The 16,203-nt window shown below is 40.0% G+C and overlaps 7 protein-coding genes across 7 annotated transcripts; all 7 read left to right on the top strand.

Annotated features, from left to right (window-relative positions):
* Nucleotides 1–73: 73 nt before the first annotated feature.
* Nucleotides 74–3,499, top strand: TM35_000132740 (putative permease-like protein; the record flags this gene model as incomplete). The annotated part of the gene is made up of 1 exon (XM_029025490.1): nucleotides 74–3,499. One exon carries the CDS (start codon nucleotides 74–76, stop codon nucleotides 3,497–3,499), a length of 3,426 nt encoding a protein of 1,141 aa, XP_028883336.1.
* A 987-nt stretch (nucleotides 3,500–4,486) lies between these two features.
* Nucleotides 4,487–4,888, top strand: TM35_000132730 (putative trypanothione synthetase; the record flags this gene model as incomplete). The annotated part of the gene is made up of 1 exon (XM_029025489.1): nucleotides 4,487–4,888. The coding sequence occupies one exon, from the start codon at nucleotides 4,487–4,489 to the stop codon at nucleotides 4,886–4,888; it is 402 nt and encodes a 133-aa protein (XP_028883335.1).
* A 962-nt stretch (nucleotides 4,889–5,850) lies between these two features.
* On the top strand, nucleotides 5,851–6,888 carry TM35_000132720 (uncharacterized protein; the record flags this gene model as incomplete). Its single annotated transcript, XM_029025488.1, has 1 exon — nucleotides 5,851–6,888. The coding sequence occupies one exon, from the start codon at nucleotides 5,851–5,853 to the stop codon at nucleotides 6,886–6,888; it is 1,038 nt and encodes a 345-aa protein (XP_028883334.1).
* Nucleotides 6,889–7,324: 436 nt separating this feature from the next.
* TM35_000132710 (uncharacterized protein) lies at nucleotides 7,325–11,065 on the top strand (the record flags this gene model as incomplete). The annotated part of the gene is made up of 1 exon (XM_029025487.1): nucleotides 7,325–11,065. One exon carries the CDS (start codon nucleotides 7,325–7,327, stop codon nucleotides 11,063–11,065), a length of 3,741 nt encoding a protein of 1,246 aa, XP_028883333.1.
* Nucleotides 11,066–11,763: 698 nt separating this feature from the next.
* On the top strand, nucleotides 11,764–12,525 carry TM35_000132700 (uncharacterized protein; the record flags this gene model as incomplete). Its single annotated transcript, XM_029025486.1, has 1 exon — nucleotides 11,764–12,525. The coding sequence occupies one exon, from the start codon at nucleotides 11,764–11,766 to the stop codon at nucleotides 12,523–12,525; it is 762 nt and encodes a 253-aa protein (XP_028883332.1).
* Nucleotides 12,526–13,091: 566 nt separating this feature from the next.
* Nucleotides 13,092–14,108, top strand: TM35_000132690 (5-AMP-activated protein kinase, regulatory beta subunit; the record flags this gene model as incomplete). Its single annotated transcript, XM_029025485.1, has 1 exon — nucleotides 13,092–14,108. One exon carries the CDS (start codon nucleotides 13,092–13,094, stop codon nucleotides 14,106–14,108), a length of 1,017 nt encoding a protein of 338 aa, XP_028883331.1.
* A 778-nt stretch (nucleotides 14,109–14,886) lies between these two features.
* TM35_000132680 (uncharacterized protein) lies at nucleotides 14,887–15,816 on the top strand (the record flags this gene model as incomplete). The annotated part of the gene is made up of 1 exon (XM_029025484.1): nucleotides 14,887–15,816. One exon carries the CDS (start codon nucleotides 14,887–14,889, stop codon nucleotides 15,814–15,816), a length of 930 nt encoding a protein of 309 aa, XP_028883330.1.
* Nucleotides 15,817–16,203: the final 387 nt, after the last annotated feature.

The following is a 16,203-nucleotide window of genomic DNA, read 5'->3' as shown; positions in this document are numbered from 1 at the left end:
TATTATTCTTCCCCCAATAGAGAGAGAGAGAGAGAGAAACAGTTGAATATCTTTCTCTTGTTGGGATCAGCAAATGCACCAGAAAGAAATGAACAGAGATCCATCCCAAGAAGACACACCGGCTCAGGTGCATGTCTCCGAGCCCTTCTTTCGATCCACACTGAAAGACAATAGTACCGGTTATTCCTCCTCTGACCCCGCCGTCTCATCTAATCTATTACGACTTTACTCTTTATATTCTATACTTCGAGTGGCTGTTTCTTACACAGTAGCCGATGTTATTCGCCGTCCACGTAACTTCTGTATTGGTGTATTTGCTGTTATTCTTCTTGTCTTCTTCTCTGGTGCTCTTTTGATGGGTATTGAAAAAGCCCCATATATTTTTCTACGACTCGCCGAGTTAACTGTTGGAGAAGCTGATATTATGATTATGGGCGGTGGAAACAGGATTAGTGGATTAGTTAACTATACTTCTGTTGAGTCCCGTTTAATGGCAACAAGAGAAATTCGTGGTGTGGCCCCACGATGGGTTACTCCCGCAACAGCACATTATCATGAAGATGTATTTCATAAACGATATTCTACAGCTAGAAGTAGAAGAATAACTCCAGCAGAGGCTTCTGTGAATCTTCTTATTATTGACAGTGAACAGGAACGGCATATTGGATTAGGACGTGGTTGGAAACATCGTGATACTGGCTATGCTGAGGCGCATGTATATAAGGGTGTTTTGGACTACTTGAAGTTACAATCTAATCATGGAGAACGCATTAATATTCGACTTCCTCTTCAAGAATTTCTTCGATCTATTTTAAAAAATACCACGTTTGTAGTAGACTTAGAGAAGCTAAAAGAAGGTAACAATACGTATACCGACACTATTCTTAAATTTTTGGCTTTGAATAACATTAAAGATGGTGACACTATAGATTTGACGAAGATGTTAAATATGAATCTGGCTATGAATGTTGTGGATGAAATCACATCGGCAGATGGAAAATATCCTTCTCTCTATGGAAATATTGTGGTGATAGATTACAAAAAACTAATCTCCATCTTTGTGGATCAGTCTTGCCTGTTAGGTCCAACATCTCTTACTCCTGGAGAGGGATTTCTATTACCTTCTATAATAGATGTATTAGCTGCTAGTAAAATCTTGAGTGAGATTGATCTTATAAACGCCGTACCTATTCTCGCTATTGTGTTGAAGGATCGGCGTAGTATGTACTATAAAGGAAAAGAGGAAAGAGCTAAAGCGATGGTGATGCGAACAAATGCCATTATTCGTAATTCCATGGGAGTAGATTTTGAAGGTTTTGTAGAATATCCTATTATGCGTGTTATGGGAGACTTTGATGGAAATCAAGCAGTACTTACTTCTTCTCTTACGACTATTGTATTTGGTGTTATTATATTATGTATGATACTTTTCTTTATGCTACTTCGAACAAATGCGGATGAACGTCAATTTGAATTTGCCTTAATGCGAGCCCAAGGAATGGGAAAGAGTCAAGTAATGGCTGTTATTTTATCTCAGACCGTAGCCTTTGTAATTCCTGGTATTATAGTGGGCGTGATTCTTCTTATTCTACTGAATATTGGATTAGAAGCTGTACTTGCCAATTTCACAGCTGCAGATCCACGCTATGATATGATAATCGTTATGCCGGTATTAATAGCGATTGGATTAGGAATAACTTTACCACTATCCGCCAGTTGGGGTGCAGTTTCCCATGCACTTGGTAGTAGTTTACGGGATGCTTTAGATGTATTTCGTCGTGGTCAAAGTGAGACGAAAGTTGTAATGATACGATTGGAAGAATTAGGTGTAGCGACGTGGCAAATAATTCTTGGTATATTTCTCGTTGCTTCTGGATTTATTGTGTATTATATGATTCCATTTGCTTTTATATTTGAACATTTAACATTGTTCTTTTTCCTTATGAACTCTATCTTAATTGTGATGGTGGTTGGAATATGTTTTATTATGTATGTAGTTGAACCGTATGCGGAGTCTGCTGTTCTTTGGCTTATGATGTGGGGTCGTGAAAAACAATTTATGATTATTGTAAAAAAGAATTTATATGATCATCGTATACGAAATTCCAAAACCTTTATGATGATATTGATAAGTGTGGCAAGTATTGTTTCTGGAAGTGTGATGTTCTCTATGCTTTCCGTTACATCTTCACAACTCCTTCAACTTTACAATGGAGCCGATATTTCTGCCACTTCTAATGATTTTTATATGCCATTAAATGAAAAACTATTAACGGCATTATTGGAGAAATGGCAAGGGGAATATGTACAAGAGTGGGCCTATCACAGTTTCCCATTAGATGCCTATCCACACATAGGATATCCTACAAAATTGGAAACCACTATTCGTAAAGGAAATGCCATGCCTATTATCGCCGTATCTAAGAATTTATTAAATACAGTTTTTAAAGATTATATATTGGAAGAAGCCCGTGATAAACGATATCCCTTTACAAAAACTGTGGATGGGAAATATGATGTTGTTGCCAGTATGTATGATCACCCACCACAGCCTTCACACACTGCTGGTCAAACCATCGCTACTGGATTAACCGATTGGATGCAAACGCCAAATATATCGCAAAAGGCTTCATATGTAATTCCCGCTATTGTGGCTGCTGGATTACAAAATGGTGTTGGTGTGAGTGTTGGTGATGGAATGGTGTTGGAATATAAATATAAAGTAGCAGATGACTCTGTGGAAACTAGATTCTATGTAAGTTTACGAGCATTAATGAATCGAGTTTCAGGATTTCCAAGTATTTCCTCAGTACCTTTCTTATCTCGTAGTAGTTCTGTTCTCATCCCACAGTCTTTCTTTATCACGCTTCTCAATCCTGTTATGATGGACTTTGGAAAAGAGGCAAATGTAAAACTCCCACCAACAGCAGTAACGGAATTACGACAACAGACACTCTTTATACGTCTTTATAAAAATATTACAGCAGCACAACGTTCAGCATTTGTAAATGAATTGATATCCAATATGGATTTAACCCATCACACCGTCTTTGATACACAAGAGTCCATAGATGAATTAAATGTGATTGGCAATTTCATCATGTACTTTTTCTATTTTACAGCTATTGTCTGTATTTCTCTCTGTACACTTATGATGTGTATTACTTTTGTGGCGAATGTACAGATGAATGTACAGGTGGTGGGTGTATTAAGAGCATTAGGTTGTTCCCATCAACATGTATTTCGTATTATTCTCTATGAAGCCTTCAGTATTGTTCTTTCCGCCTTTTTTATTGGACTTTTGGCGGGAAGTTTTGTGGGTGTAACACTTGGCTTACAGCTGGCAACAGTGATGGTATTGCCTTTTCAATTTACGATGCCGTATGTATTGATTGGGCTTTTGTTTGTGCTCGCTCTTCTCGCGGCTGTGTTTGGCTCACTAGTGCCTTTCAGGGCTGTTAATAAGAGCAGCATCGGTGTTCTGATGAAGAGGACGTAATCACAAAAATGGGAAGAAAGAAAGAAAGAGAGAAAGAGAGAGAGAGAGAGAGTTATAATGGGGGAAAAACTCTCATCTTCTCTCCAATCATTATATGGATACATTTTTCTTTTTTTTTTTTTACTGTTTTTATTTAATTTATGATGACAATTATTATTATTATTATTATTATTATTATTATTATGATTATGATTATGATTATTATTATTATTATTATTATTATTATTATTATTATTATGATTATGATTATGATTATTATTATTATTATTATTAATTTATATTTTCTAGAGGAGGGTTAGGTATAATGTGAAGATCATTTAATCAATCCTTCTTCACCAGTAGTTGAAAAGTTTTCGGCAGTACTTTATATGTATATATGTAATGGAAAGTATACGTATCCAATACAGAGAACAGGAAAGAGTCTAAATACTGTTTTCTTTTTTCTTTTTTCTTTTTTCTTTTCCGCTATCTTCATCTTTCGTTTAAGGAATAGCAGGATATCGGCTAATTTATATGCTCTCAGTATTGGAGTTATTATGTGTGAAGTTCGTTTTTTTTTTTTTTTTCATTTCTTTGTTTGTTTGTTTATGGAATCCTGGGCTTCTGTATAGCCATACTCTCTGTGTGGATTTCCATCACAATTATCATAAGAAGGAACTAAAAAGGAAATAAAAAAAGAGCGTTTGTTTTTGTCATTTTTTTTTCTTTTTTATTGGGCATTCCCACGGATGTTGTTTTTTTTTTTTTTTTTTTTTTTTTTTTGTTTTCGTATGTATATATATATATATATATATATATATATAATGAGCGTCTAGATATTTACTAAAATACAACCTTTTTTGATGTTTTCTTTTTATTCATTTCTTTTTTTTTCTTCCTATGCAATAATGATAGAATAGTTTTCTAACAAGGGAGACAACACCTGAAGAAGGTCTATATATATATATATATAGTGTAGGGCTGGATTTACCCAATTACGATTCCCACATGCAATGGAATAATAAAGAGAAAAAAGATCTCTCTTCTTCCTCTTCCTCCTCTTCCCTTTCTCAACAACAACAAAAAGAAGAAAAGAGAGTTGTTCCTCTTCATGGTATTTGCGGCTATGCGCCTGGCGGTATTCCCGCCTACAGTAACGCCTCTAGTAACACCTTCACTCATGAAAAACACTATCATCACAATTACTTTATGGGATATAAATGGCAATGTGTGGAGTTTGCCCGTCGTTGGCTCTTTTATTGTAAAGGACTTTCTCTTCCACAATATGATATGGCAGCTCATCTCATCTATTTACGCCATGTAAAGAATATATATATATATATATACTGGGGAATTAGTGCCATGTCGTTTTATTCCACAAGGTGGAAGAGAACCACCCGTGTTGGATAGTCTTATTATCTATCCTGGTAGTTATCGTAATTTTGTGGGTCATGTTGGTGTAATTACGTATATAAATATAAATATAAAGAATAAGAATAAGAAGAAGAATGGAGTGGTTGGAGTGGCGGATCAAAACCGTTATTTTCATTCGTGGGGTGAAAAGCCGTTTTCAGCATTATTTACATTAGACTGTGTGGATGGGTGTTATTACGTGCGAGATCCAGAGGTGGAGTGTCGGGGGTGGATTGTCTTTCCACAAACAATATCATCTCACAATATAAATATGCATACATCCCAAGAAGAAAAAGAAAAAGAAAGAAAAGAAGAAAGAAAAGGAGAAAAAGAAAAAAAAAGAGAAAATGAAAAAGAAGAAAAAGAAGAAAGAAAAGAGGTGTATTTGTATGGGCCACCATCGGTGGGATGTTGTTTACGATTATCGTATTTGTTGAGACATGTGTGGTCATGGTGTATAGGCAAGGAATCTATACTGTTTCATGTAGACTGAACTATGAGAAGAAGAAGAAGAGGGGTGGGGATTTTCTTTTAATGGCGATAATAATGATGACTAATTGAATATATATAAATAAATAAATATATATATATATATATATATATATATATATATATATATGGATAAGAAATGTATTTATTCTTTGGGTACTTTTAAGAGAGGATGGAAAATGATAATAATACTTGTTCTTTTTTTTTCTTTTCTTTCCTCTCACTTCTGTATATATGATTACTATCTCGATTGTTGTTCGTCTTCCCTCTTTATTGTGAATGGAACTAGGCAAACCACAGTCTCGTCTCTCTCTATTAATCTCTCTCTCTATCTCTATCAATCTAGACAAGAGAAAAAGGATAGAAAACAAAGAATTAGAAATACATAGATTGTTCCCTACAGAGATATCTCTCTATATATTAATAATTAGATATATTAATAGATAGATATTATTATTTCACCTTCACAAATGTATGGTGTTCAGCACCGCGTGGCCCCCTTACGCCGCAGTCACACACAACTGGGAGAAACTCCACACACACAAACAAACACGTATCCATATACACAAACACAAACATTCCCAACAGGTAATAATGTATCTTCACAACACTCCAACTCTGCAGATATCTTCACACATAAACTCCGACGTGGACCCACAGCCCCAACAACAACAACAATATCATCCATATCATCATCATCAACATTATTACCACGACCATCACAAACAAACACAAACACAATATCAACAAGAGGATATGGTTATGCAGTGCCGGCATCTATGCAGAGATCACAGTTAACTATTCCACACACACAGAACACACAGCTGGCCGACAGCACCTCACTGCAGGCCACACTCACACAAACAGCACAACAACAAAAAGATTCCACCGCCGCGTTAATTCGATTGGTGGAGTCTTTTCAACAACATGAAAAATATTTGGCCAGCGGCACAGAGAGTCTCTCACACTTAACAGCTCTCGTGAATGGACAACATGCACAAGTGGCGGCACTGCATGGAATAGCGGAAGAAATGCGGGCCATGACAGGAGCCATTCGAGATGCCATGATCCTCTTCACATCCACACAACAACAACAACAACAACAAGAAGAAGAAGAAGAAGAAAGTACAGAAGTTATTCCTCTTTCACATTCAAAGATAAAAACAACAACAACAACAACTGTTGCTGCTATTCTTCCTGTGGATGATGGCAATAGTAATAGTAATAGTAATCATGGTATTCCATCTACAGTGAAATCAAATGGAATTTCTGCATGGCAGTCCGCGGCCACTTTTATTCTTGGCGCCGATACGCCTTTAATGACACCACACATTGTGGAGAGTGATGAGAATGAAGAGAATATGAATGAGGATCAATATAAAGATGAGGGAGCGGCGTACTTTTGCAGTTCTCAACTGAAGTCTGTGGTGTTAAAGTGTGGGGAAGGGATTACACAGTCAGGAGTGAAGATAACACCATTTGTAGAAGATGATGTCTTCTCCATGTGAAGAAGTACGGTTGTGAAATTTCAGAGAAGTAAGTAATATGGGTTTATTTTTATTTTTATTTTTATTTTTTTGAAATGCTTATTCACAGTTAGTGTTCACCATGTTTTGGAAGTAAACATTGGTGATGGTTTTCTTTTTATATTCAGTATATATTCTTCACTATTTATTTTATTTTTTATTTTTTTTTTCTATATTTTTTGGTAATGTTTTCTCTTTATGCATAATCTGCAGTTATTATGATTGTTATGCTGATCTTTTTCTACTTTGGTAGTGTTGGTTCTGTTTTTTTTTTTTTTTAATTGAGATGTTATTATTTGTAATCTATTTTCTTTCCTTATTTCTTATTTCTATTAATATAATAAATATATATATATATATATATATATATATATATTCACTAAAAAAAACAAAAAGTGCTTTATTCCCATAATATCGCATGAGCAGCATGGGCGGGAACTGGCGGGTTGCACTTCAAGACAACATCCGCTTCTCTGAAGAGACACTCCAGCGCCTGCGGGAACGTCAATCTAAACATGAAACCGCACGAAAGATGTTAGTAACCGCATTTGATGCCCCATTGGATGTAGACCAGAAGAAACAACAACAATATCAACATCAACAATATCAACATCAACGTAGTCCATTATCGTTGGGAGAGTTAAGTGATAATGTGAATTCTTTACAATGGCAAGTAAAGAACTGTTTGGCGGAGTTAGATACGGAGCGGACTGTGCGATGCGACGGGGTCCGTGAAGTGCAGCAGCAACTCTCTAATGAAGTTGGTGAGTTGAGGGCAATGTGTCTACAGTTAAAGAAAGAAAACGCGTATTTAGGTGAAACCGTGCGATCTCTGGAAAAGCGATTGCTGCTTTCTAATGTAAATCCAACCACTGATATACATAGACATTCTACTCCTCCTACTACTACGCCTACTACTACTACTACAACTACTGCTGCTCCTATTAATACTGCTGCTGCTGCTGTTTTTTCTTCTTATCCTCCTCCCTCCAGTGATCTTGTCAAGCGTGTGGAGGAGTTGGAATCCACAGTAGTGCGTCAGAAACGTTTAATAGAGGATCGACAAACACGTCTCGATGGTGTTCTGCGTGAGATGGTGAATGTGAAGATAGATACAGAGATGGAACGTATGCGATCAGTGGCGCGGGATGCGGCGCGATTGTGTGCGGAGGATCTCCTGCGGCTGCGGCTCTCCGATGTGCAATCCACCTTTACTGCAGAGATGCAGAAGATGATGGAGTTTGTAACGAGCCACGGCTATCATCATCATCATAGTAATAATAGCAACAAGAATAGTACTAGTGGTAGTAATAGTAATAGTGGTAATAGTGGGGAATCCATGCCGTCTGTGGAGATGCAATTACGTCAAGTGAAGGAAGATGTACTGCGGCGTGTGTGTGATGTGGACGCTGCCGTCTCTCTTCTCTCCACGGCGGCGCAGCGACACGAATGTGAATTGCGTGCGGTGGAGGATCGAGTGGGGCAACGCGTGACGGCATTAGAGCGGAACTGCAGTGCGGCCCACGCAGCGGCGGCGGCGGTGAAATTAGAGTCCGTCATCACCGAGCGGCTTGTGGAGATGTGCGGCCGGACGATGCTGCGCAAAGAGGAGGCGGCCCACCTGCAGGATCAACTGCAGCAACAAATCACAACACTGCGGGATCAACTCACGGGTTGGCGAGAAACACACAATCACAACACACAAACCGAACGGCGGGGAATCACAGAAATGGAAGAACGACTGACAAGTGTTCAACACACATTAGAATCTTCTCAATTAGAACTACAGCAGCAGATCAGTCGAGTGGAACAGCAAATACGGGCGGTGCGGAATGAAGTGGATCAATGGAAGCCGCGGCTTACTGAGGCGTTAACAACATGTGAAGAGGCACGGGCGAGTGCGCGGGAGTCGGCGGCGTGTATACAATCCACAGAAGCAAACACACGTGAGGGACTCGCACGCAGTCAAGCACAACTGCAAACACACCGTAAAGAACAGGAAACTACAGCAACGATGGTGCAGCAACTCGCTGTTCGCATGACGGCCATAGAGGAACTGCGACACACCGTGCAGGATGTCTGCATGCCTAAATTAATGGAATTGGGGCGGGTGAGTTTAGAACTACAAACACGCAGTGAACAACAACAACAACAGGAACGAGAAAAAGAACGAGAAGAACAACAACAAGAAGATATTTCACGCCGGGTAGAAGTGGAGATGCAACAGATATCGACATTACGCCGTGAACTACAGACAGGACTACGAAGTGTAGAGGATCGTCTCTTCACAGCATTGCGAGGTTGGCAGCAGGATAGTACAACAGCAACAGAAACCTTAAAGTTCTGTATAGATGAAGTAACAGCGGCTGTGAAATCACATGAAAAGTTGTTTGCCCGCAAGTCTGCAGTAGACACGGTACTAGTAGAGATCACAGGCATTACAGAGAAACTGGAAAATGTAGAAAGTGCGGTGGACGTGGTTTCCAAACGTACAGCAGCAGCCGCAGCAGCAGCAGCCCAACAACAACAAAAAGAAAGAGAAGAAGAAAAAGAAAAAGATCAATTCATAGAAATTGAAAAATTACGTGATTACACAGACTCTGCATTAGAGAGATTGCGGCATCGTATGGTGGAGGTGGAACGACTCAGCAGCACACGTCCCACTGCAAATAAAGAACAACAACAACAACAAAAAGAGGAAATGCATCAATTAGAGATGCGTCTGCAGGAGGAAGTAGAGCGGGTAACACAACAACTACACCGCATGCGAGAGGACAACACCGCACAACTGCAGAAAGTTCGTCTCATCATGGAAGAAGAAATGGAACGACGTTGTTCCCATACAGAAGAGACATCGCAGAGTGGTCTGCAACGACTACAACAACAATTCGAACGTTTACGTGAAATGACAAATGCTGCGCGAGTAGTGGGGGCCATTGCAGATGAAATGGCATTACGAGATGTGTTGGTGGAGTCTCTGCGGGATGTGTTTGCCCGGCGTGAGGACACCACCAGCGCATTAACACAACTCTCAAAGAAGATCCAACAACAACAGGAGCAACTCACCGAAATGAATGGACGTTGTCAGACATATGAACACGACTGGACACATCGTCTAAACGTTTGTGAGTCCTCACAGCGAGATCAGACAACACGGTCAGTGGAGTTGGAACAACAACTACGACAGGCAATAGAAGAGTGTAGAAATAGTTGCGGTACCGTTGAAGGGAAACTCACATCTCTTGAGGCGCAGCAACAAACCACTGCTGAACTCAACAAGCGTTGGCGTGAGGAGAGCCGTAGGGATTACAAAAGAGATGCGGAACTTCTCACAGAGCACTTGGATGAACGTGTTGGGGCTGTGCAGAGTGTTGCGGCTGCTGTGGAGGTACAGACCCGAACACTGCAGCTCCGCGTGAAGGAACTACAGGAACAGTACACCGCACTGAAGGAGGAACAAGTGGAGAAGGCGACACTATCCACTAGAGAAGGAATAGATCATCAAGAGAAGAGCCCTCATAATAATAATAATAATAATAATAATAATAATAATAATAATAATAATAATAATAATAATAATAATAGTCGTAGTAATAGTAGTAATAATAACAAGAATAACCAAAAGAGGGATGATAATGATGATGATGATGATGATGATGATGATGATGAAGAGGACAACAAGTGGAATGAGGTGCTCTCTGCTCGCATTGCAGGATTAGAGGAGCGAGTGGAGTTGGCTGCACAGACCACCGCAGATGCCCTCAGTGTCCTGCAGGAAAGCATACAAGCATGCGTAGCACTATTTGTACAGGAAGTCTCCTCTAGTGCGGTATTGCAAGAAAGACCTCCAGACACTCCAGAGTGGCGTCAAGTGGCGGATGTGCGTGGATTAGATGGTGTGTTACTTTTTCTGTGGGAGCGACTGTGTGGATTGTATGAGACGGCACAGACACTGCAGGAGGGAGCACTTGGGACATTAGATTTGCTGCAACAACATGAGGAGCGACTGTTTCTACTGCGACCCATTCAGTCTCTAGTAGTGCGTACGGCTACTCGAATTGCAGAGATGGAAGAGGCAATTGGAATGCCACATGATCTTTATATTGATCCTCAGTTGTTAGAGACATCAGAAGAAGGAGGGAATGGGGCCACCGAGTGAATGACGAATAAGGATGCTTTTTTATTTGGATAGATAAAATGGAAGAAAATGTGTATAGGCTTGTAAACTTATATATATATATATATATATATATGTGTATACTCTCAAGGTAGTTTGACTGCTTCGTTTGTTTTTTTTTTCTTTGTTGTTGTTGTTGTTGTTGTTCCCTTCATGCCTTCTATGTACATATACATCTTTATACGTAAATAATCACGTATATATGTGTAATTGTGTATATAGAATAGACACTTATTGCAAGAGAGCAGTCTAACTGGTGTGCTTTCTTTGAGCACACGTACGTTACATACATTACATGCATACATACATAAATATATAGAGAGAGAACGAGAGAGAGAGAGAGTGAGATCTCCAGATTGAGGGAGAGAGATGCGTTGGACTCCAAGAGAATGGAAACAGAAACAAAAAAAAAAAAAAGATACCAACTCGATCTGAATAGCCCACAACAAAAGGAACATATATTATTATAATAATAAAATATTTACTTTAAAATTACATTTATGTCTCTATGCATCAGTCATGAAACAACTTTTTTTTTCTTTTCTTTCCTTTTCCTTTTTTTTCTTTGATTTCCTCATATCTTTTATATACACATCTATTCTCATTTGACCTCTTTCTATATATATATATATATATACACATAGAGAGAGAGAGAGAGATTCAGGAAGCTGTGTGTAAATATGAGTCTCTTGAAAGCCGATCAGGTGCGGCGTGAGTTATTCGTCACGTACAGCCAGCAGATCGCCGAACTTCTCGGGGAGATGGAAGAGAAAGAGGAAGAGAAGCCGCAGGAAGAACCCACTCCACCGGTGGAAGTAAAGGAGAATATCAGGAATCTAGGAATGTTATTGGAAGCACAAGCACAAGAAGAAGAAAAGGAAGAAGAAGAAGAAGAACAACAGGAAGAAGAAAAAGAAATAAAGGAAGAATTGCAAACCACAACGGAATTTCCCAAACGATTTCGAATATCATATGCACGGCAGCATCTCCTGCGGCAGCGGGCACTGCGTCTACCGGAGGCCAGCAGCCATCAAGCCGATGGCGGTCATCTTGTTTCCTCACCAAGAGCAGAAACTGAAGGAGTTGTTGAAGAAGAAGATGAAGAGAATAATAATATGAAAGCCATTGAAACCATAACAACAACAACAACAACAACAACGAGAACAACTGTAGCCGTAAAAGAAGAAGAAGAAGAAGGATGGCGTTTGGCGTATAATGAACCATTTCCTTCTCTACGTAAAATGATGCGGCGTGTGCAGGATGAGTCGTTAAGTATATTAGTGCGTGAAGCCCGAGTGCCGCCAGCCGCCTACCGTGATGATGACTACACCAGACAGCGAATGACAGTCCTGCGGGAACTGGAAGAACAGATCGGCAGAGATCGCATTAAACTACTGGCAAGACTACAAAAGATGGATGGAAAACTACATTTGTTGGAATAAAGGAGAGGGAGAAGAAGAAGAAAAAGAATGGAATGGAACCAGTTGAGAGAGTCATATAAACGTCTCTCATTTATGTACAGTAAACAAGAGGAGGGGGTGGAAAGAAAAGAGAAAGTTGTGTTAAATATTTATGGAATTTTTTTTTTCCTGTGTGTTTTTTTTTTTTTTTTTTTTTTGCACCATTTTGATCAAATTTTATCATTACTTCTGCTATTTACTATTAATAGTAAATAGTGGCGGTTATAGCTGTATCAAGTAATTTCATTGGGTATGATGTTTTTTTTTATTTTTTTTATTTTCTGTATACATGTATATTCTCTAACGCTGTTATTGTTCTTCTGTTTCATTCTCTCTTTTTCTTTTTCTTTTTTTTTTTTTTTTTGTTTCAGTAGTAATAAACAGAAAACACAAAAAAGGGGGGAAATACATACACATACATAGAAGAAGAAGAATAACACAAAAGAAGAAGAAGGAGGAGGGGAAAATCGTTATTATTATTATTATTATTATTATTATTATTATTATTATTATTATTATTATTATTATTATTATTTACACAAGAGAAAATGGGGCAACCAAATAGTAGGGAATCTAAGTTTTCCAAGCGGGATAAGTCTGAGAGTAATGCCGCTTCCCGTAAGAGTTCACTAACAACTCCTGCTGCCACTACGCATAGTGTTGGAATGCGAACAGCCGGGATTCGAGAAAATGTACTGCAGCAACCATCACAATACCGAGATCCATTGGGTGATGCAATAATTACCCAACGCCGAATTGCAGAACGCAAACAAGATGGTTCCTCATCCTCCACTACCACTCATACCGCTACGAATACGACTGCCACTACTACTATTAATACTACTACTAATACGACTGCTGCTGCTGGTGGTACGACAAAGAAATACCCTGTGGTGTTGCGGTATGCTGACAAGAATGCCAGAGCGCTGTTGGATAGAAAGAAGAAGATCTTCGTTGCCGTAGAGACATTACAGTGGCAGCCACTACAGATGACGCCTAGCGAAGACTCTTTCTACACTATTCTCGAACTCCCACAGGGTACACATCGATACCGTTTCATCGTGGATGGAAAGAATATGGTGGACAAATCTCAGCCAATCGCCGACTCACCCGGACAACAACAACAACAAAATGATAAACATACAAATGACGCTGATTATGATAATAATACGAACAGTGAACTCGCTGTGAACCTGTTGGAGTTAAATGATGCACTGCTGCTGACGCGGGAAGATGAGGAGATCATGGATGACGGCGAGGGATGGGGACAGGAACAAATCATCTTTGAAGAATCCCGCAAGTACCCACCACTCGTTCCTGTGCATCTCCGCTACACTCCACTCAACACTCCACCAAATGCCGTGCGATGCACACGCGACGGCGTTGTGTCGGCTGCTGGTGAAGTAATGCCGCCTGAGCATCTCCCGCTGCCACTGAATGTGACGATCAATCACGTGTACTTTCAGAGGCGTGAGGATCACTCCGTGATGGGGCTCACTACAAGGTACTGCAATAAGTACACCACCGTCGTGTACTACGCAAAGATGGGTACACCAAGTGGGTGATGGCCGCAGATGATGATGATGTATGGAGACACTTTTTTTTTTGTTTGTTTTGTTTACCTAAAGAGAGAGTGACGGAATGGGAAGAATAGGGCATACATATATGTATATTGTGTGTGTATGTTTAGTTTTCCTTTTTCTTTCGTTCGCTAAGGTTGTAAAAAGAAAAAAAAAAAGGAAAAAAAAAAGAACAGGGTGTGTTCTAGTATGCACAAAACAAGTAATTTTCTGTACAAACTGAAAGTAGGAAAGAAGTCTGGTGAAAGAGCAAGAGAGATGGAGTGAGAGAGGGTTGGTGTGTCTGTTTTAGTGTTTAGTGTCTGAGATAAAGAGAGTGCAAGTGCATTTATGGAGTGCAGTGTCTTTTGCCGTTCACCTTTACGAATCGTTTTTTTTTTCTTCTTTTTCATTTTGAGGTATTTACAGAGGCCATCAAAGAAATTATAATAAAAAAAAAACGAGAAACATCTGCAATGATAATCGAAGAGAAGGAGGGGGGTAATTCCCGCATTCTCTATTTTTTTTTTTTTTTACTCTTTCCTTGTTTATGTATGTCCTCAATCATTTTCACAGGATATATATATATATATATATATATATATATATTCCACCCTCTTATCCTTCTTATCTTTGTTATTTTTTTTTCTTCTTCCTTCTCGTTCCATTTGTCTTTATATATATATATATATATATATATATATATATATATATATATATAATCCTCCTTCTTTCTATAGGAGTAACAGTAGCGTACCGTTTATTATCTTCTCTTTATCTTATCATGGTACCTCGCGTAGTATCTCTTTACGGGGCCCCCGCGCTGCTTCTCACTGCCGTTGTGTTTCTCGCTGTGCTTCTCTACACGCATCCCGCAGTGGGTGCCACCATGTCGGACACCTTCGCTGCTGTTGTGGCTGAGAATGTGCAGTTGGCGGTGCGGCACTCCCGCCGCGTTGTTGGGGCTTTACTGCCGCCAGCCGCTCGTCCACACATGAAACAATTTCTCGCCGGATTGACATCGCCCGCCCTCGTCGCGCAGGGACTCCGCACTATTCCAGGCACCATCACAACAACATCTACTACTACTACTACTACTAATAATAATAATATGATGTTAAGAGTGCAGGATATTTTGGCTTTCCCCGTGGAGAAGTTCTTCTATGCGCTGGGCGGTATGGTGGCGGAGTTATTACTATTGCGTTTACTTGTCCATCCACGCCGTACACGTCCCTTTTCTTCTTCTTCCACTTCTTCTTCATCGTGTGGGTTCTTTACAACACACTTTGGGTGGTGGCTGCTGCTGCTCGCTGTGGCGGTTCCCAACGGTGTGGTGGAGGCGGGCGTCGTGATTGCGCTGCTGGCGCGACTGCCGCCGGAGACGTACACGCCGGCCGTCGTTGCGGGCAAATTGCTGCAGCCGTACGTTGCGGCCGCCCTGCGGAGTTGTCCAGCCGTTGCGAGATTTCTGCACTCCCCGCTTTGGTGGCGATCATCACCGCAGCCCGTTGGACGGGAATCTCAACAACAACAAGGAAAAGGAAAAGGCGAAGGCGAAGAGTGGTTGGGGTCTCTTGTGGAGGTGGCGCTGTGGGGATCTCTCGCGTTGACGGTGTTGTTGTTTCTGGCGCGGTGGGTGTGTGCGGAGCCGGCCGGCTGCGAGGGGGACGTGGGCGGCGAGAGTGACGGGGAGAGTGAAGAGGATGTGAACTGAACTGAACTGAGAGGAGGAGGAGGAGGAGGATACTCTTGTAGAGAGAAGAGAAGAGGGGAAAAAGAGAGAAAGAGAGAGAGAGAGAAAGGAAGAGAGGTTGTAAAGGATGGAAGAAGAAGAAGAAGAAGAATGGCTACGGAGAGATGTATAGATTAAAAAGAAAGAAGGACAATGGCTTCCATACCTGTACAACAATAATAATAATAAGAATAATAATAACATCAACAAGAGCAATAAGAAGAATCATCACAATCCTCTCGTAAATCCTTGCAGTATATATATATATATATATATATATATATACATCATCACTCCCTTTTGAATGTACGTTGTTGTAATTTCTTCACTATTTTTGTTTCCCCACTCCTTCACTTGAGAGTTAGCAGA

The sequence above is a fragment of the Trypanosoma theileri genome (assembly GCF_002087225.1).
Source record: "Trypanosoma theileri isolate Edinburgh chromosome Unknown TM35_Tth_13_V1, whole genome shotgun sequence".
Taxonomy (NCBI): Eukaryota; Euglenozoa; class Kinetoplastea; order Trypanosomatida; family Trypanosomatidae; genus Trypanosoma; species Trypanosoma theileri.
The sequence above is the reverse complement of the archived record's forward strand: the minus strand, read 5'-3'. Positions and strand labels throughout refer to the sequence as shown.